General features: G+C 45.7%; 1 protein-coding gene across 1 annotated transcript in view; it reads right to left on the reverse strand.

Moving 5' to 3' along the window:
- Nucleotides 1-2,029: 2,029 nt before the first annotated feature.
- The window catches only part of MTF1 (metal regulatory transcription factor 1), a 34,787-nt gene continuing 15,371 nt past the window's right edge, over nt 2,030-21,445 (reverse strand). Inside the window, exons 4-11 of the mRNA XM_043995997.1 lie at nt 20,370-20,501; nt 18,910-18,983; nt 17,926-18,059; nt 15,290-15,367; nt 12,512-12,611; nt 11,387-11,940; nt 9,472-9,535; nt 2,030-8,229 (exon numbers count right to left, since the gene is read on the reverse strand). Coding sequence (XP_043851932.1) covers nt 7,784-8,229; nt 9,472-9,535; nt 11,387-11,940; nt 12,512-12,611; nt 15,290-15,367; nt 17,926-18,059; nt 18,910-18,983; nt 20,370-20,501 — 1,582 coding nt within the window. The 3' untranslated portion in view covers nt 2,030-7,783. The remainder of the gene's footprint in view (nt 8,230-9,471; nt 9,536-11,386; nt 11,941-12,511; nt 12,612-15,289; nt 15,368-17,925; nt 18,060-18,909; nt 18,984-20,369; nt 20,502-21,445) is intronic.

Below are 21,445 nucleotides of genomic sequence, written 5' to 3' on the forward strand. Positions count from 1 at the left end.
AGGCCCTGACAATCATTATCTTCCTTCTTCCCTCATCTTCATAGGACTTCCAACTTCCTCTCCATCTACCTTGTTTCTTCCCCTATTCCAGTGTAAGCTCCTTTGAGGGCAGGGACTGTCCATTCCTATTCCCATCACTTCTGAACTGTGCTTGGCATTTAATAAATGCAAGTCAACTTGACCAGTTTTGCTGTGTTTCTTAGGCAATTCTCAACTTTTTTGTGGTCCCAGATTTTTTGACTGAGTAGCCCATCAGTTAAAAAAAAACAAAACAGGCTAGTTAGGCAGATAGGTGGTATAGTGCAGAGTGCTGGGCCTGGAGTCAGGAAGACCTGAATTTAAATCCAGCCTCAATCATTTAGCTCTATTAACTCTGGGCAGGTCATTTAACTTCCTTCTGCCTATTTCCTCAAACAGCATCAATCTCACAGGAGATATTTGTAGAGTTCCTGCCGAATAGTGGGTGCTAAAGAAATACTAAATCCCTTCCCAGTATCTGTATACTCATTTATTTATAAATTGCAATATAGGCATTTGTTTTGCCTGAATATATGGGAGAGGAGGAAAAATGCTTAATAAAATGAAAAATTTTAATTTTAAAAAGATACCTGGATAAGAATGAAAAACTGTATTGGCCTCAGACACTTACTAGCTGTGTGGCCCTGGGCAAGTCACTTAACCCCAACTGCCTCACCAAAAAAACCCAAAAAACTGTATTGCTGTGTTCTTGTGCTAATTCATAATTGCATACTTTTAAAAACTTACATAAAAATATATTTTCAAAGGATGGGATGAAGATGAAATACTGGACCCTAGTGTGAGGAAGGAGCCACTACAGCACACAGACCTGTTTTTACAAAAATCGATTTGTCGGCCCCAGTCTGGAGGATGGCTGGAAAGAGGCAAATCCACCTGAGAAATGAAGAGGGCAAGAACTAGTGTAGCAGCTGTGAGAGAAGGGGATGGATGTGAGATGTTGCAGAGGGAGGATTGGATGAGGAGGATGAGAGAGGAGTCAGAAATGGGTTTACTAAAAGGATGGTGACGTCCTCAACAGAAGAGACAAGTTTGGAAGATGGGAAAGATAATGTAATGATTATAGTATAGATAGCAGGGGGCATGGATTCTGGCTAAAATAATGTCACCCAAGAGCGGCCATGCCTCCCAGAACAAAGACTACGACCTAGGCTTTAACCCTGTCATCTCCAGCACTCCCTCCTCAGAGAGATATTCTCACTAGCCCCTTTGCTCTGACCATCCCTCCAACCTCCAACCTCCAACCTCCACTCTCACATCAGGAATCCAGGAAGGGGAATGACAATCTACAAAAAGGCAGAGGCTGCCCTCCTAGAGGCTTTACCAGAGGCTGGGGGAGTGGACATTTTCTCAGGGGTACTTTTGCAACTTCTGCCCTAAGTGTCCAGGAATATAGCTGACCCAAAGGGCCAAAGTGTGGCTCTGGAACACTTCAGAAGCTGTTATGGTGATGGAATTGAGGGTAAATTCAATTAGAGACAAACCTCACAAAGACAATCAAAGGGAGTGGTTTCAACCTGTCTACCCACGCTCCCCTGAATTGATGATCCTACAAGATTTGGAATGAAGTGGGGTTTCTACCTATTTTTCCACCCTGCAGTGAGTTAATCACTTGGGATCAAGCCACTGCTTTAAACAATCTGAGTCTGTGTTTCCATCACCACCCTCAACCACTCTAGTTCCCCTCATTGTCAGCAGCTGGAGCTGTTCCCATTCCCTCCGGTCACTGAACTCTCAGTTCTGTGTTAGAAGTGCAAGCCCCCAGTCTAAGAGGTCAGGAGTGCTTTAGATCTAAGCTACTACTCTGGCTTCCAACCTGAAACAGCTCAGCTGTGATTTAAACAGTAGAATGGATGCTAGTGGTGTCTCCCAGACAAAGGTCCTTAAACTTCCAACAGTGTGACTGAGGTAGCAGGATCTGGAAGACAATCAGCACTCTGAAAAAATGCCACTGACACTACCAAATTTAAATAAGCATTTAATTAGGATTTCATTAGTATTTAATATTGCTTTTTTCAATTCCAAAAAGTTAAATTTCCACTTCTTAGCAGATTTGTAAAGTACAATATTAACTTTATACAAAATGAGCAATTAAGCAAACACCATTATTTCACATTCTTCAAAAATACAAATTCATATTTACTCGGTTTTTTTTTTTGGGTTTGGAGGGTTCTTCCTTTGGAAGTACTGAACCTGTAACTAACATTTTCACATTGTTCAGTGGAAGTCAGTTGTTCCCATGTTTCATATTTAAATAAATTCCTTTGATATAGACATTTACATAATCCTAATAAAACTGATATCTGGGATTTTAAAAACCATTACCGAAAGCTTGGGCCTATGACAAGTGTGTCAGAAGTAAAAACAATGGAGAGTCTCAGTGCCCAGTCGGATGAGCTAGGCCAGAGTCACAGCAGCAGGCCTCCTCCCAAATAAGAGATAGGAGTCCTGACTACCACCACCCCTCCCTGAAAGGAACCTGCTAGTCCCCAGTAATAATTCTCTCTCTCTTGCCAGAATACTACAGCACTGGGTGTGGGTGGTTGAGTCAGGCAGAAAGAGCTGCAGCCTCAAACAGGCACAAGGACAGGAAAGGAAAGAGGCCAAGAGAAAGCTGTGACTTTGTACCACAGTTGGGGTAACAAGGATATTGAGAAAAACAAAAAACCATCCACACCCTCCCATCTCTTGCCCCCAGGCCTGCCTGATTCTGCGGAAAAGTGTCCTATATTTAAAAAAAAAAAAAAAGGTTTCTTGTAACAGAACAGCAGAAGCTGCATTGAGTTTAATGGGCCCTCTGTAAAAGAAGTCCAGCAGACTCTGCTAGGAACACAACAGAGCAGGCTTAGATATCTGGAGACAAGAACAAGAGCTTAGACTTCATACATTCTGACATCAATATCCAGTTTAATTTGCATTTTCAGTGCAGACAGAATCCAACTGTAGAACAGGAGATACAGTGAGACAAAATACCATAAATTAGCATTAGCCCAGCCCACAATCATCAGTTTAAAAACTATGGATCACACTAGGGAGAATTTCCCTCCCAATATGTCAAAGGGAACATTCCAAATGAAGACTTAACCAATCAGAAATATAGGTATCATTTCCTTTTGCTCTCTCCCTCCCTTCCTCAAAATGAGAAAGGATCAGCTCCCTAGCTTGCCCATAGAAGTCACTTGAATATTTGGTCTACAGGAAACAGTCCATTCTGGTCAGAATTTTACTTTAAAACTTCTCATCTGAACTAACTTTTCAATGAGAAGATGAAATCAAGGGATTAAGAGCTGTCCTTACAGGGCTGAGGTGAATACTACAGCTCAGTCTGCTGGAACCAATGAATGCAGAGGGTGTTTCCTTTTGTGGACAAAAAGGAGAAGAGAAGAGGAGAGCTACGAGTGATAGAGCTGAAAATTGTTCCTTACTCCTCATTACCAATATTTCCGATTGGAAGTCCAGTAAGACATTTGACAGTGCTGCTGCAGTTACAAAAACCCAACGAATTCCCTGACTCTGTTGGAGTCTTTATAACAAGACAAATGGCCCTGATTGCCAATATAAAAAGTCTAAAAGGTGCAAAGTTTCTGCCCCAAGACCGAGTTGTCCCTTCCTTTTAGGCTTTTCTCACTGCTGCCCTCCCAGGGGCAAGAGAAAGACAACGAACTGCAGCTAAAAAGAGGATGTGTCTGTGTTGGGGGAGGGGGGGTTATCTCCAAACAGGCCAAGGGGAAAGTGGTGAGCAGCTCTTCGGAGGAGAGCCCCTCTCCCCCCTTTCAGCCCAGGGGACAGGGAGAGGGTTTGCATAGATTTCGTAGTTAGTTGCTAGGAATGCATAATAGTGTTTCCTTACAGACAGGGCACCATGTTGTGGAACTGAGCAACACCAAGCCTGGGGCGGGCCGAGGCAGGGTCTGCATGGGGTAACATCCAGCAAACTACAAGTATTGCACCAAGGTAAGTGCTTTTCTCTTCACACCTCCATTTTCTCAGAGAAAAAAATAAAACTTTGTGGAAAATATATATACAAAAGAAATTGCAGCAATCGGGTTAAGGATAACATAACCTAAAGTGCTTTTTCATTTTTATTATTTCTTTAATATACCAGTATGAGGTTCTGCAAACTCATCTCTCTGGAAACATTCAGCATTGTACCAAGTCCCTCCAATGAAACCTTAGCCTCCATTATTCCAAACCAGGCCCTAGGCCCTCGCCCTGACCCTTCAAGCCATCAGCACACCGAGAGGTTCCCTTCCTGGGGTCCTCTGCCCCCTTAAGGAGTCTACACTTCATGTCTCCCTCTTTATGTACCATGACCTCCTTCTGGAAAAGACAGAACTCAATAAAAAACTCCAACCCCAGTGACCAAACCAGTGGTTCCCCAAGGGCTGAGCTGCTGTGAAGCCATACACAGTCCCATAGTGAGGAGCTAAGAGGCCTCTCCCCATCATATTCCCTCCCCCTCTCTTTTTGCTTCTTCCAGAAGGAGACTATTCATGGATGGGCACAAGCACACAAGTTTGCATGCATGCACATCAAACACACACACACACACACACACACACACCAGACTCTGAGGACCTGCAGTGCTGGTTGTCACTGAATCTGGAGCACAGTCCAATTTGAGAACACAGTTTAAGGCAGCTTGGTGGTGCCCGCCAAGGCCAACTTTCCTTGCCAACCACCTCAGCCCATAATCTCCAATCCATGGTATTAAGCAACCACTAAAGAAGCAGTGAGATAAGACATGCCTCAATTACCCTTCTAGGCCATGGGCCCATGAGCAAGTCCAATCTACAGATGCAGCCTTTTCTTCCAAAGTACACAGTACCTCTGCAGTCTCTACAGGGACCCCAGTTTCACTCACAATTTAAAAAAACCAAACCCCCACCTAAGGGTCTTTCTGGTCCCAATTCAACTCCAGGCTTGCTCCTCTCTGGGTCCAAGGCACCCCATCCTCGTTAGGGGCCTAGCTTGGAGAGGATGCTCAGCCTAGAGTTCATGTAGACAAGAAGGGAGCTTCTTATATCCATAGGAACGTGGAGAGACTAAAAGAGAAGGCTGCCCTCTCATGGGAATGAGCCTGCCTTGTGAGTCTGTTTATCGTCACTGTCATTTTAAGGGAAGTCCTGGTTTATCAAAAGCTGAATGGATTGGAGAGTTCTGATCGCTGTAATCTGGACAACTTCTTGTTTAATGATTATGAGGTTTCTATGATCTGCTGGACCAAATCCTAAGGTCATCACCAAGTGGCAACACCTTCCCTTGTTCAACTGGAAAAGTCTGTTCATCTGAGCCACAGCATGTGGCTTTCTACACTCCTCTTCCTCCTCCTATGCTCAGCATAGGCAAATCTCTGAAAATGACAAGAGCTGGCACCTAGAAAACCATTTATAAAATAATGACTACTATCAAAAGGGATAGGCCTCCTTAACGTCCCTGGGTCCAGGCCTAAATCCTCAATGAGCCAGAATCTCATTGGAGAAGGAGCTTGGTTTGTTCAGATTCAGTGAGGCAGGAGGCTGCAGCTAGGTACTTTGTAGCTCCTCCCCCATGCCTCCTGGAACTGAGCAGGATGGTCCCAGTTGTAAAAGGGGTGTCTGTGTGTGTGTGTGTGTGTGTGTGTGTGTGTGTGTGTGTGTGTGTGTACACAGAGGGGTGGGGGCAGGGGGTCTTTGAGCTGCCAATAAAACTGCAAGGACAGTTGCAAAGAGGGCATAGGTTAAGGTCCTTTAAGGAAGCTACTCTATTGTAATAAATTACTGATACTTCTAGACACAAAATGATATCACTGAATGTACTACATTGTGGTAACAGGAAGCCCCTCTCTTCTGGGAGATAAGATTCCATCTACTCTTTTCAAGCACTTTTTAGCCTTAGCTTCCTTCCTCCTGGAAAGGGAAATCACTGGCCCTGATTAAACCCATCTCTCTCCTCACAACAGTGACTACTTTTCTGGGGTGGGTTAGGGAGAGGGAGAGAGGTGGGGAATCCTGCTGAGAATGCCTGAAGCTCTGAGATCAAACTTGAGTGTCCTGTGCACCTACATGGCTGTCCCTGAATGCTGGCTAGAGAAATGAAAGAGGCAAATATATCTTAGCGGTCATTGGGGGCTAGGGGTCAATGAGGAACTCAAGCCCTTGGATGAAGGAATATAAACTCTTAGCTGTCCTTGGCCTAAATATATGGGGACTGCAGTATACTCTGGCTCGTGGGACATCCTATTCCCTTCAAATAGGAAGTAGGAAGGAAGAGGACTACAGAGGAGGCAGAAGGCCCAGCCTGTTTACTGGGTGGAACTAAATTTCTGAATTCCCATGAGCAAAGATGTAAAGATGTTACCACTCTTAAAATCACTGGAGCCCCTTGACATAAAACAACAAAAACTAGAAGATACTGTCTTAAATGAAATGACTTGGAGGAATAGCCAGAGAGAAGTGGATAAAATTCTATAAAGATTAACATTTTTTCTTTTTTTCTTTTTTTATATAATGCAACATAACAAAACATTCCAAATGAAAAAAAAAAAAACCAAAACCTTATTGCAACACTTCAGGCTTTTTGGTGGAAAGGGGATTTTTTTTGTTTGTTTGTTTTGCTTTACTTTACCCTGAGTAGGTTAGAAGACCATAGTTTTCATATCAAATTACTAAGCTATGTTGCACATGTCAACAGAGAAATTATACTCGCTTGCATTAGTAAGGATACAGGGCAAAACCAGACAGGAAGCAGCTGATTCACTGGACCAGGACCCTAACTAGGGCAGCCTGCCCAGGCAACTCCACTCTATGGGAAGGCTTCTTTCAGCTCTCACCTCATCCTGACAAAGCTGGCCCACCTTTGCTCTGCAAAGGTCAAGTGGCCCAAGAGAGGGCAAAAGTCAACTGTGAGACTCTACGGCAGACATAGTAGTCAGCTCACAGGTACAAACAGGGCCCCTTTCCCTCCTTGAAAGGCACCACAACCAAAGCTCCCAACAGCCAAGAGAGATCCTGAAGAGCCAAGGAGACAGAAACCACGACCTCTTGCTAATGTCCACCCTGAACACACACCACATCCTAGTGCTGGTCTCCCACCCAATACAAGGCAGTGCCTTGCCCGAGCCCCATGCCAAACACCGGGCTCTCCAGGTCACTGTACTCTCTGCAGCCACTGGCCTCAGCCTTCCCTGAGGCTTCTTGCCAAGCACCAATCACACCTGAGTCCTGCCCAACACACACATCTTTTTCCTCTACTACCACTCCTTCCCCATCTCTGGGGTCACTGGCCTGCATTTCAGTTTGTGGCTTAGTCTCAAATCTACCCAGAATCTACCCAGGGAAGAGAGACACCCCAAGAGCTGGAATAAGACTATGTTGCCAAAACTGCAAATGCCCCAATACACATCCCAAACAATCTAAGATTGATGGAAACCACACCCCTTTCAATTTAGAATGTTTATGCATACGAGTAACCTTAATTTCCATGTTCACATGACAATAAGCAAAAGTGACATACAGTGCAGCCAAAATAGTTCATTTATAACTTAGCTTTTTTTTGTTTTTTTTTGTTTGTTTTTCTTTTTTTCCAAAGATCGTTTCCTTAAAATGGACATTCCTGGGATGGGAATAAAAAATGGCGTCTGAGAAGTATGACTTCCCAACAGCAAACCTCTTCATCCTTCAAACTGCTGACCCCCAGATAGAGGCCATCTGTTCTTGTAGCCCCGCTCGTCGTCATCCTTCTCAGAAGTGAGCGAGCCAAGGGTGCTTCATTTAGCAAAGCTGCTGCTTAAGCCAATATCTTCCTCCCCCTGCAGTAGTGCTTCAATGGGAATCAAATTGGATGGGGTGTCTGGGCTCTGGAGGGACAGGAACTCTGATACGTCCATGGCACTTAATGACTCAGTCTGAGAGTCTGAAGGGTTCTCTGCCTGTCTGCTCCGGCCACCAGAAGGGGAGGTGGAGGAGGAGGACAGCGGGGCTGAAGAGGAGGGAAAAGTCTGCGGGGGGAAATGGAGGGACGGCCCATCGGGGACCCGAGGGCTGGGTTCCCGAGGAGCTGGGGAGGAGCAGCCCTTCCTCTGGCTGCCGCCACTGCCGTTACCAGCAGCTCGGTCCTTGGCAGAGTCCCGGCACGCACACTGGCACTGACAGGCCTCCTCCTGTTTGATGATGATCACAGGAACACTGAGGCCAATCTGCTGCACGGAGCTCCCTGGGAAAGAGCAAAGGACAAGAATGGTCTCTGCTCAAGTGGGAGGATAGCGCGGAGTAGGGGTTCTTAACCTGGGCTCTAGAAACCTCCACAGATTGCAGGGAGTGCATGAATCTGGATGGGACATTCCTCATTCTGAGGAGGGTCTGTCACCAGCTTTGGCAAGCTCCCAGAGGGGGCTCCAGCACACAAGAAAGCAAAGAACTTTCTCAGCTGCTGGATTTCCAAACCTGGTTCCACTGTAGCTCTGTCTGCTGCTGCTACTTGTTTTGCCTGGTGATTTCACAGGCATAAGGTAGGTAAGGAAAGGGAGAGGGAGAAGGAGAGGGGGAGGGGGAGGAGGAAGGCAGGGGAGGGGAGGGAGAGGGGGAGAGGAGGGAGAGGGGGAGGGGAGGGAGAGGGGGAGGGGAGGGAAGGAAGCCTCCTTTATGTATGTAAGCCAGAGCTGCCTCTCTCCCGCCTCTCCTGTGTAAGGACTATCATGGAAGGCCTGGGGAGGCAGCAGCACAAGTGGGAAGGCCAATGCACCGGAGATCAGGAGGCCAAGGTTCCAGTGACTAGCTCTAGCACTAATTCTAATGTGACCCTAGACAAAGTACTTGCTCTCTCTAAGCCTCAGGGAATGATAGGCATAGCATTTGTCTTACAAGGCTGCAGTAAGGCCCCAATGAGATATCTCATAACAGACACAGCAAAATACTCCATCATTTAAGAAATAATGGTGGGGCAGCTAGGTGGCACAGTGGATAGAGCACCGGCCCTGGAGTCAGGAGGACCTGAGTTCAAATCTGGCCTCAGACACTTAACACTTACTAGCTGTGTGACCCTGGGCAAGTCACTTAACCCCAATTGCCTCACTAAAAAAAAAAAAAAGAAATAATGGTGATGACTAAGATCAAAGTCTGAGATGTGTTGGGAAGGAAGACTTGAGGACCGAGCTGTTAATTCCGAGGGAAACTAGAAGAAAGGCAAAGGACTTCCAAGTTGCCCTTCTCTCAACAATAAATTGAGATGCATAACCTTTCTGGCTCTGACAAAGAACCTGCTTCCATCATAAAACTCCAAATGACAAGGCTGAAGGCACAAGCACACAAAAGAGTACTGAGGTCCTAATAAGCGAGCTGGATATACTGCTGAACTGAGTGCTGCTAAGAAAATAAGCTGGCTAAGCTGACCAGTCAGTCATGCATGTTCTGGGTCAGGGATCTACCTTCTCTGGGAGGAAAGAGGTAGTACACTTACCTGCACTGCCAGCGACAGGTACTGCAGTAGTAAAAAACACTTTCTCTACCTTAGAAGCTTGTTGCTGAAAAACAAAATCAAATCACATTTACAGTGACCAAAACAGGTGAGACGTAAAAAGAAGCCAGCCCTTCCTCCACCAGCTCCTGCCGACCAGAAACCCAGCCGCAAGAATCCTTCCAATCAAGGGGCAGCTGGGTGGCGGAGTGGATAAAGCACCAGCCCTGGATTCAGAAGAACCTGAGTTCAAATCCGGACTCAAACACTTGACACTTACTAGCTGTGTGACCCTAGGCAAGTCACTTAACCCTCATTGCCCCACCAAAAAAAAAAAAAAAAAGAATCCTCCCAAACGGAGGCCAGGCCCAACTGTGTTTCTAAGCATTCACTGTGCGGGCACCAGCCTGCTAATAATATCCTGAGGGTCAAGCAGGATGGGAAGACCACTTATCAAGGATGTGGATTCAGGAAAGGATGGAACTAGATGGCTTCAAGAGGCCTCTCCAGCAGGGCCATTTTATAAAAACCTTTTCAGAATGGCTCTGAAATGTAACGATTGGAATGACGCCACCTGCTGGAGACTTACTGTAGAAAAGCTCCGCCATGAAGTGATGGTCTTTGAGGGCAAGACCAGGAGTCTTTTCTTTGGCGTCAGGAAGTGACATTTGCTGGTGGGAGGAAGAAGAGGGGAGCCTGGCACTCTGACTGGGGCTTTTTCCTGAGGACACTGGTGGAGAAGGGAGCTAGAAATGCACTCTCCCTTTAATAGATAGGAATCTAGGCCTTTCTCTCTCTCTTCACCAAATTCTTATTCTCCTCAATAAATGCTTAAAAGTCTATCTCTTACTAAAGTTTATAATTTATTGGCGACCACTCATTAGATATTTTAGACAGAATAGCTAGAATTTTAGCTTTAACAGAAAAGAGAGATCAGAAGCTGTTGTCTGGGTTCATAGAGTGGGTCTTTTATAGGCCTGGCTTTGTCTCAGAGAGGAAACGTGTCCCATGAGAAATAATTTCAGGCTGTATGTGAAGGGAATAAGCCAAAGGAAGGGTATTCCTTCAAATTATTAGAACCGAACTTAGAGGTGTTGTCTTTGCGACATTCTTTGGGAGCTACATCCCACTCGTATAGAAAAACTGAGTAAGAAAGAGTAAAAACATGTTCTTGAATAAGGCTCTAATGAAAGCTACCGGAGGCACAGTGGATGGAGCACTGGCCCTGGATTCAGGAGTACCTGAGTTCAAATTTGGCCTCAGACACTTGACACTTACTAGCTGTGTGACCCTGGGCAAGTCACTTAACACCCATTGCCCCGCAAAAAAAATAAAAGAAAAAGAAAGAAAGCTACTGGAGCCTCATACAAAGATGGCTATGTTCAGAGCTGAAGTCCTAGGTTCATATCTCAGTTCAGCTACTTATTACTGACCACCCAATGTACCCACTTAATTAAGTTATTCAAACCTCTGCCACAGGTCTCCTCTGTAAAATCAGACTGGACTAGCTGATCAAGCAATCAATCAATGGACACCGCATGAAGCCCCTTCTATGTGCCAGGCACCCTTCTAGATGTTAAGGAAACAACCAGAAAAGGAACCAGCCCTAATCTCAAGTTGCTGCTTCTGTGGCTGATCTGGAAGGTGTCCTTCCCATGAAGATTAAAGGATTCTGCTGTTCCAAGTACAAACCCCTCCACATGCTTTACATATTCACACATCTCTGGGACAGCTAGGTGGTGCAGTGATGAAGCACCGGCCCTGGATTCAGGAGGACCTGAATTCAAATCTGACCTCAGACTCTTGACACTTATTAGCTGTGTGACCCTGGGCAAGTCACTTAACCCTCAGTGTCCCACCCAACCCCCCCCCCCCCTCCAAAAAACCATATTCACACAACTCCGTGTCTCATACTCACAATTTGCTCTTGGTTTTGGGGAGGGCCAGTTGCACCATTGAGTATCCACTGTAAATTCTGGTCTCCCATAACTATGCTGGACTGCAGAATGGCCGTGCTGGGGGTTGGGGTGATAGTTATGGTGGGATTGTTCGTCAGAACAGGCAGAGTCTGAACCAGAGCCGGCATGGCCTCAGTGGTAGTCGGTGGTGCTGCTGTTACTGGGGGAGCACCAGCAACAACAGAAAGTCCTGGCACAAGGGGTTGCGGTGGCTGAGGGTGCGGAAGAAACTCTTGGTGATTAGCAGCAAACTGTGTGCTGTGGGCAACTGGCCCCTCCGGAGGCTGTAAGATAGCAGGGGGGGTTCCAAACGCAGCTGGCTGGGAACCAGTTCCTATGGAGGGAGCAGTCGGAGGAGGAGCGGGCGGTGCGGAGGCAGGTAGTGCAGACTGGGAAGGCTCGGAGATGCCAGGCTGCAGTACAAGTGGAAGAGATAAAGATGCTGAATCTCCCGTGGAGGGTGGAACAGCGGTGACTGACTCTGTATCACCATTAAAACTTTCAATCAAGGCAGCTGGCGAGAAAAAGAAATAAGAATGTATGCACTGAGTCTCCCAAGCCTGGCCCTGTCCCCCAACACACACAGAGCAGTCACTGGTGTGCCCCAGCAGTCACAATCCCTCAAAGTGGCAGCTTCTGCTTTTCACCTCAGGAAAAGGTCACCAATGCCACAGGCTACACTGGCATCCTCGGTCCTGAAATGTGAGGCTTTCCGCAGAGACTTTTCTGCTCAGGCAGAAAACCTCAAGTCCTGAAGCTTTGCTTAGGAACGTCCTGGACATCTCTCTCTCTCTAAGAGGCTCTTCAGAGAACCAAGTCCAGGCCAGAACACTGACAGGTCTAGGATTCTAGTCTGCTTCTCTGCTGAAGATGGGCATGATGGGCCCAGGGCAAGGCCCATTCATCCCCCAAAAAGCCAGCTGGACCTTTCAAGCATAACAACTTTAGGGAAAAGAGTTTCAAAAATCCCTGGCTTTTTGAGAAGGGTGGGTGAGGTCATGTGAGCTAAGAGATCCTACCGTAAGAGATCCAACACTAAGCATGCAACCCACCCCCATGACCAAACTCATGCTCAGGGAACAAACCTGTCTGCTTGTTTTCCTGGATTGTGGTATCATCTGAGTTCTGGAACATTGATTCAAAGATGATTGCTGGTGAAATTGTGCTAAGGTCTTGGCCATGTGTCTAGAAAAGGAAACACACCAAAATGTGAGGGGAAAGAGAGAAATGCTTTCTACTTACATGTGTCAAAGCCCCAGGAAAAGCATGATCTTTGGAGCAAGCGAGGAGGGTACAGTGGAAAGAAGGCCGGGTTTGGAAATCTGCCTTTGAATTCTAGCTTAGAGATGCTTTTTCCTTCTCTCACCTCCATTCTCCACAGCATGCCACACCCCCTCTGCCTCTTACCATACTTCTGTGGGCCAGCTTCATCTGTAAAACTAGCAAGTTGGACTAAATGACCTCGGAAGACCTTTCCAATGCTAAGCCTCTAATTCTAGGGCCTAGTTATCACTGGGTAACTTACCTAAAGTTATAAAGGAGGTTAGTGGCATAGCAGAGATTAGGAGACCCAGGTTTCCAATTTCCAGCCCACTGTTCTTTCTATAGCTCATGCAGCAAGAGTGTTCTGTTGGGGCAGCTAGGTGGCACAGTGGATAGAGCACTGGCTTTGGGCTCAGGAGGACCTGAGTTCAAATCTGGCCTCAGACACTTAACACTAGCTGTGTGACCCTGGGCAAGTCACTTAATCCCAATTGCCTCACCAAAAAAAAAAAAAAAAGCGTGTTCTGTCAGCATGTTCTAGAGCCTGAAGCCTACCCTGGGCTTCTGTAGCACACTCATGCCTTCCAGATACATAGTGGAAATCAATCTCTCTCTTGCCTCTTTGCCCGGGATCACCAGGCAAGAGACTGGCTCCATTGTTCCTATGGTCTTCATTCATCAGGAAGGAGCTTATCAGTGTGAGGTCATCTGGCAGGGAGAAACAGACCTTCGCTATCACCTAATGGGGATTGCTGTAGAAGATGGAGTTGGCCAGTCTGGTACCTACTATTATTTATGTCAGAGCACCCTGCCTGGGGGCCTCGGGGCTACAGAAAACATTCTAGGCAAAGCTCTAGTCAGGGCCACTTAAGATGGTCTGAGATGTTCTAGGATGACACTGAAATCCAAGAGATTCAGAGCTTGAAGGCACCTCAGCATAGAGTCTAACCTTCTACCTGGCACTGAATCCTTCTATCATCTCCCTGCCCCACGATCATGGAAACCATCAGCACAGAGGACCCCCACACATTGGGGAGGTGCATGGGAGGCCTGAGGGACACGAGCTGCCTTCGCCCAGCTCCCAGAGCACCAGGCAGGGGCTCTGCGGTGGCCCTAGGGCAGCTAACCAATTAGCTTGATGTGTGTGGGGGCTTGGCCCCAGGGTTCCCAAGGAGAGAGGTCTTTTATATACTGGGGTAGTTAGATAGTCAGGGAGGACAACAGAAAGAGAAAGTGTGAGCAGTGAAAGCGAGAGGGGCGGACAGGGAAAGGAGAGCAAGTAGAGAAGACACAGTGAGAGAGGAGACGCTGAGAAAGGAGAGGAAGTACTGAGGGCGCTAGAAGCAGGGGGGCTTTTGAGTTAGAAGGAAGGGTCGCTACGGTGAAGCAGGGGGCTTGCAGTTAGAGGACGCTACAAGGACACTACAGAGACAGAGAGAGGAGCGGAGCAGTGAAAGTGAAGGGGGACTGACTGAGAGAAAGGAGAGTGAGAAAGGGGAGCGCAGGCAGCAGCGGCAGTGGCCAGCATACCCACAAGAGAGAGAAGCACAGGTGGCAGGAAGGAAAGGTAAAAGAGAAAGTGGAGAGTTCAGTTGGCCAAGGTTTCAGGTCCTATACTTTGCATTTCTTTACCCTTATCTCTTACATTTATTCTCATAAATAAACCTTGCACTTTAATTGAAGAAAGGGGCTTCCTAATCTTTTTCTTATCAACTTGGGAGAAGCAGTGGGGGATTTTTAAATGGCCCACACTAAATTAAAAGCAGTCAGCCAGCCAGGTAGCAGGCCACAGATTAGGCCCACCAGTAAGAGAAAATAATTTTTACATTAAATGGAGACTCTGGTGGGACTTACAGCCTACTTATAATTTTTCAATTAGGAGAAGTTACTATTTTTTTCACAACACCACATGTAGCCAAGCCTTCCCCTGATGACTTGTGGGATAACGGGAATGTGGACTCTCCAAGGCTGTGCCAAAAGAGCATATATGCTGGCAGGCCTTCCTGAGCTGACAAGGTCTAGCAGCCAAGGGCAAGCCCAGCAATGGGCAGAGGTTCATCACCAGAATGCTCATCAATGGGAGTTGATTTTGTTTGGACCACTGCCACTCAAACAGGAAAAAAGAAATCTCCCAAAGTATCAGGTCTTCAAAGTATAACTTTAGTAGAATTCTAAGAACTGGACTGAATGGCCTGTATGAGCACTCACCAAAGGCACAGGTTTGTTAAGACATGTCAAGAGCTCATTGGGATGGTGGGAACATTTCCTAACTCTAACCGAGCAAATTAGAGCCATCACAACTGAGGCAAAGAACGCCTCTTCTCTAGAGGAAATGTGGGGCCAAAGCTCTGCTTCTACACAATGCCACAAAAACCAACACTGAAAAGCATACAGTCACATATGCGATACCTAGTAGGCCCGTACAAATATTTGCTGAATAAAGGTTGGGGCCTCTGGTTGGAGAGGCAATACCCAATAGCCAGCATGAAAGAATGGAGGTCACCCAAGCCCAGAGGAAGGCCAGTCTTAGTCTGTCTGGTTTTGGTTTGTTGACTCTGCTTTTGGTCCCACGTGTCTCAATGGACAAAAACTATACTTACTGTATTGGAATTTTCTCGTAGCTCTGAATCCTTGGATTTGAGGCTCAAGTCGCTCAGACAAATTGAGTGGTTTGTGTCCTGCAGTGTGGAAAAAAATGTATCAACCCAACTCAGCACTTAAAATAGGCTGCTGCATAGCACAAGGTGAGCAGCTATGCTCCAGGCCAGCAGTTCTCAGATGTCTGGAGCTGTGAACCACTTCAATACAGCTAATGGCCCAGCAGACTCTACCCATCACCACAAAAGGCAATCTCAAGCTTTGAATGAAAGTGACTTCTAAAAAGTCATGATTTCATCTGGGTGGAGGCTCCCTCTGCTGTTGCTCCTAAGATGCTTCCATCCCTCATAAGCCAACACACTTCATAAACTGTTGTGGTCAGAATGATTCATCACACGGAGCCAACCTTCTGAGACACTGATAATGAATCTCAGAATATTCAGGTTCGGAGGAACCTCTGTGGTCCTTTCTACACATAATAAATGCTCTCCCTGCTCTCCTCCATCTCTAAGAACCCTGGCTTTCTTTGAGACTTTTTTGAAAGACCTTTTGCAAGAGAACAACCTTCTTGGTCCCCCAGCTAGATAGAACATTCCCCTCTAAGCTTACTTTCCATCTACTCTGTGTATCATGTGTGCATCTATGCAAATGTTGTCTCCTCCATTATAATCAATTGTCAATCAGGGGCAGCTAGATGGCACAGTGGATAAAGCAGTGGCCCTGGATTCAGGAGGACCTGAGTTCAAATCCGGCCCCAGACACTTGACATTTACTAGCTGTGTGACCCTGGGCAAGTCACTTAACCCTCATTGCTCCACCAGAAAAAAGGAAGAAGAAGAAGCAGTCATTATAATCATCAATCAACATTTATTAAGCACCTACTATATGCTAGGCACTGGGAGTAGAAAGAAAGGCAAAAAAGTCTCTTCCCTCAAGAAGCTTATAAGCTCTCTGTATCCCCAACTATGTGCCAATGCCAGGCACATAGTAAGTGCTTTAAAAAAAATGTTTGTTGATTGACAGTCATCTGCCCTGTTTGTCTTTTTCTTTTTTTTTTTTTTTGCGGGCAATGGGGTTAAGTGACTTGCCCAGGGTCACCCAGCTAGTAAGTGTCAAGGGTCTGAGGCCGGATTTGAACTCAGGTCCTCCAGAATCCAGGGCCAGTGCTTTATCTACTGCACCACCTAGCCACCCCTTATCTGCCCTGTTTGAAAACCTCCAATAACATAGTATTGACTTACTATCTCCTGAAGCATCCCATTTACAAAAGGTTCTTATTTTAAACAGGTTTTCCTGATGCCAAACAGAAATCTATATACCTGCTCCTTCAGCTCCCTGCTCCTGCTTCTCCCCTCTGGGAATGAGCACAACAAACTGGAGCCTTCTGAAGCACCTTATAAACCCTCCCAAAGAGACACTAACAGAACAAGGGAAATTCTGCAGACAACCCGGAGGACTACCAAGGACCAATGGACTCTCTTGGGAAAGTCAATGCTCTATCTTCTTCTGTGTCACTGAACACTGTGTAGTTAGAATGGCCAAACTGGCCCTGAAGAACACAAAATACACCTTGCTCCCTTCTTTGCAAGGGGGGAGGAGGGGGGAGAGAACTACGGGCATGGAAGCTACACAAACTGGTGGAACCAGCAGGGGTTCTGGTTAGTGTCGCTGAACTGGTTTTGCCCCTCTTTCATTATTACAGTCTCCTCTTTGGGTAGGAGAGAAATAGATTGGAAAATATATGTAGGGGCAGCTAGGTGGCACACTGCATAGAGCACTGGTCCTGGATTCAGGAGGACCTGAGTTCAAAGCCGGCCTCAGACACTTGACACTGGCTGTGTGACCCTGGGCAAGTCACTTAGCCCCTATTGCCTCACCAAAAAAAAAAAAAAAGAAAAGAAAAGAAAAGAAAATATATGTGACATATAATAATAAAAAATACTTTTAAAAGTCAGTGCATTAGGGGCAGCTAGGTGGCGCAGTGGATAGAGCACCGGCCCTGGAGTCAGGAGTACCTGAGTTCAAATCCAGCCTCAGACACTTAACAGTTACTAGCTGTATGACCCTGGGCAAGTCACTTAACCCCAATTGCCTCACCAAGAAAAAAAAAAAAGTCAGTGCATTAAAAATTGCAGAGTAACCCATTACAGCAGCAAAGAATCAAGACCTCACTTTACAAAGGCCCAGAATGAGGCCCAGCCAAGTAAGGGAGTGAAGGAATAGGAAGAGCAACAGACATTGCACACTGGGAAGGGGGTCCAGGATCTTCCCCTTCTTAGCAAAGGGAAATCAGGTTGAGTCCCTTGACATGCTCTTGAGTCTATAAAGGGGGATGATAACCTCCTACCTGCCTCACCTGGCAATCTATGTGAGGGAGATACCTTGTAAATCACAAAGCATCATATAAATATGAGACCTTGGAAACTGAATTTTGATAAATTTCTAGGGGATTCTCTTTTCCATCAAAAGCACATCCATTTTGACAGTTTGCTACCCTCTCATCAACAAAAATCTGGTCAAAGAATGAGCTTTAAAACATGTTTACCTTGACATTACACAAAGCAGCCAAGCAATTATCCTGTATTATAGAGCTCAAAGCGCAGAAAACGGAGATAGGAAAGAACAAAAAATCCCCTACCTCAGACATGCTATTTGGAAGTGCATTATATGAATGTCCTTTGTTATCGTGACCTTTCATGTGACTTTTGAGACTGTACTGAGTGCTGAATGTCTTCTCACAACCATTACTGGGGCAGAAGAAGGGTCTTTCACCTGAAGGAATGACAAAGTTATTTTTACCCTAAGTTAGCTTTACCCCAAATGGCCTCTGCTCGCTTCCCACGCCCATTCCAACTGACTAAAGCAAACACAGATTCTTGTGTGGGCACTCGGTGTCCAGGCATGGAGTCACATGGAAAGCTTACTGCATCAACTTCTAACTACCTCACACTGAAAACTCTGAATGGGCATCCAAAGCTCAAACAGATGAGCAATGCTTCCCGGGTTCTATTTTATAGGAACTCTTGCAATGCCCCCCATTTCTTGGGGATGTTATTACTGATGAAACAACAGGATAGGGTGGAAACAGTAGTTCACCATAGAAGTCAGGACAACCCCAGTTCCACTACTTCCTATCTATGTGACCTTGGACAAGTCCCTTTCCTCTCTGAACCTCAGTTTTATGCTCTATAAAATGAGGGCACCATCAAGCAAAATGATCTCCAAGGTGTCTTTCAGTTATAAGTTCTATAATTTTGCCTCTGAAAGTCACACATCCATGGGGAGGCTGGGCTAATCGGCCTCTCTCTACTTCTGCACATTTCTATAGACCCTAACAACAGAAAACTTGGAATTAAAAGACCTGGGTTAAGGTCCTGACTCTACTTCCTTACTAGCTTTGTGACCCTGAGTAAGTCTTTGACCCCACAGTTTCCTTTATCTGTCATATGGAAATAACAATACTAATAACTAACTAACTAACCAACTGACTGACTGATTCACTGAGCTATTATGAGAAACAAACGAGAAAATATACCTAGACAATTTGAATCATATTGTCATTACGTTTATGGTAAAAAAAAATGATTTAAAAAAATCAGGATGGATTAAAAAACCAACTCACCAGTGTGTGTTCGGACGTGTGTTTTAAGGTGGTGGCTTGCTGCAAATGCCTTCCCACAGCCATCATGATCACACCTGAATGAGTCAAGTAAACACAAGGACACAGCAAACATTAGCTAAGGGGGAATTCCACCATCAATGGCTTAAATACACACCTCAGCACACTTCAGAGGAGATGGTGGAATAAAACCTCAGGGATCTCTCAGGATTCAGAAGGAATTGGGTGCAGAGCAAAGAAAGCTCTTCTGGCAATGGGTGGTGCGAATGCTGTGGACTTCGCAACAGGGTGAGGCTTTTCATTGTCTGCTTTACAGAATGGCCATGTCCAAGTCCTGGTCCTTCCCTCCCTGGACTGCCTTCCTTTTATTTTGGGTACCTGCTTTGCATACACTTATCATGTGAGTATGTGAGTTCATGTTGTCCTCCCGACAGAATGGGAGCACCTTAAGAGCAGAGACTGCTTTCAGTTTTCTCTAACCCCAGTGCCAATGTAGTAGGCACCTAATGAATGCCTGAAAACTGAATGAGTTAGAGGTAACTACTAGAAAATCCACACAATGAATGCATAGACTGTACATATTTACCTATGGCCCTAAATATGAAATAAAGATAGAACCCATCAAAATTGGTTAGTTACAACCATATTCTTACAAATGGAGCCATCTAACAAAATAAAAGAGATTAGCACTTTTATCAACACAAAAATCCTGGGGTCCAGACTCTGACCATGGGCACAAAGTCCCTTCTCCTCTCTGGGCCTTCAGGTTCCCTATAAAATGAGGGGGCTGGACCTTAGGGACCTCGACAGTCTCTTCCAGCTTTGATAATCCTGCAAAACTCACTTATAAAAGTTTAGTCCTGCCAAGCACAAACACCAAAGAAATGTCTGTTCGCATGAGCCTGAGAGGAGAAAGGTCAATCCATCCAAACCTGATCAAGTCAAGCTGGATCACCATCTTGACCACAAAAAGCTGCTGAGCCGAGGACAGCTGGATGACTGCAGGTTGCAATAACACCTACTTCCCAGGGTTCTTGGGAGGAGCCACTGGAGACTATTCATATAAAGTGCTTTGCAAAACCTTCAAGGGTTATTGAAATATTAACTATTATTAAATCCAGTTTCCTCCAGTATCAAATGAACATTATATGGCCTATGTCATAGGATTATTATGATGGAAAAATAAGATAAAACAAAGCAACACATACAAAACACGAGCTGTTTTTGTGACTGGTCTCTTTTTATGACCCATTCCCCTTCCCCTTAGCCTAGACAAGTATGGATGTGCCCATGAGTCAATCATGGCAGGTCCTGGAGAAGATGTTCCTACTGTGTAAAGTGACTACCGGAAGTTTCCGCAATTGAAAAAAGGAATAATGCAGCTATACGTGAACAAAATCAGAAGAAAGCTGGTTTGTGATCAATAGCCCTATCACCTTGAAGTGACAGACTCAGTAACCTACCGAAATGGCTTTTCTCCTGTGTGGGTTCGAATGTGCTTCCTCAGATCACTAAGCGTGGTGAAGTACTTGCTGCAGCCTTCCGATTCACAGTTAAAGGTTTTCCCTGTATGCAGCCGCTGGTGTGCTTTCAGTCTGCAAAACAGTCAGGAAAATTCTCTTTACCATAATTTCATCCCTACCCATCTGGGCCAAGATGTTTCCAAATCATTCTCAGGGATCCAAACAGGTCTCTATGCCTTTAAGATACAAGGCTGGGAAGGGCAATGCATGCATAAAGGAGATGGGTTGTTGGTATTAAACAGTGAGCAAGTAACAGCACCTGCACTGTTCCCTTGCTGTTTTTTCAATATTGAACTTGGCCTGGGTCTCTGGGTATACAAAACCTCAGACTTCTATCTGATGCTCCTTCCCTGCATCTGTGTACCTCCATTAGCATTTTTTCTATTGCCTTGCTCCCTCCCTCCTTTCCCCATTCTACTTCTAACTGTAGCTGATCCCTGACAGTCCTAAGTGTGAGCAGATTTGGAGAAGGGACAAATGTGCAAACTGCTGACAGGGGTGGGGTGATAAAAAGCTTGATATTAGTAAGCAGAAGATTCAAAATCGGGGTCACGATGTCTCACCTCCAGCTCCCATCCCATCCCATTTAAAATCAAAGCAAACAGATCTTGTCAAGCATGCACCTCATAGATCTCCACGTAGTTAAGAGCTCTCCATGGTAAGGTAATAAAAAGTTACAAAAGCCCCACAGAGCAAAGTCTTGAGCCCGGAAACAAGATGACAGTGCAAGAGGCTAAGATCCTCTGGCAAGAATTCCCTCCATGAGACGAAAAATGAAATACAAGTGTGTCCTCACCTGAAGCAACAGATCTATGAAAATCTGGATTCACAAAAAAAGATACTTGAGAAACTGCTAACAGCATGCATTGAAAATGATTAGTTTATGGCTTATGTGAGTACCAAACTGCCAAAACAAAGGGGGTAATTCTCTCTTTTAGTACCAATTGAGAAGCAGTTTTTTCTGAGAATGCCTCCTATGGACTCTGTAAGAAGGTTTATCTGGGTGTTTTTTAGGA

Source organism: Dromiciops gliroides, chromosome 3 (genome assembly GCF_019393635.1).
Source record: "Dromiciops gliroides isolate mDroGli1 chromosome 3, mDroGli1.pri, whole genome shotgun sequence".
NCBI classification, from domain to species: domain Eukaryota; kingdom Metazoa; phylum Chordata; class Mammalia; order Microbiotheria; family Microbiotheriidae; genus Dromiciops; species Dromiciops gliroides.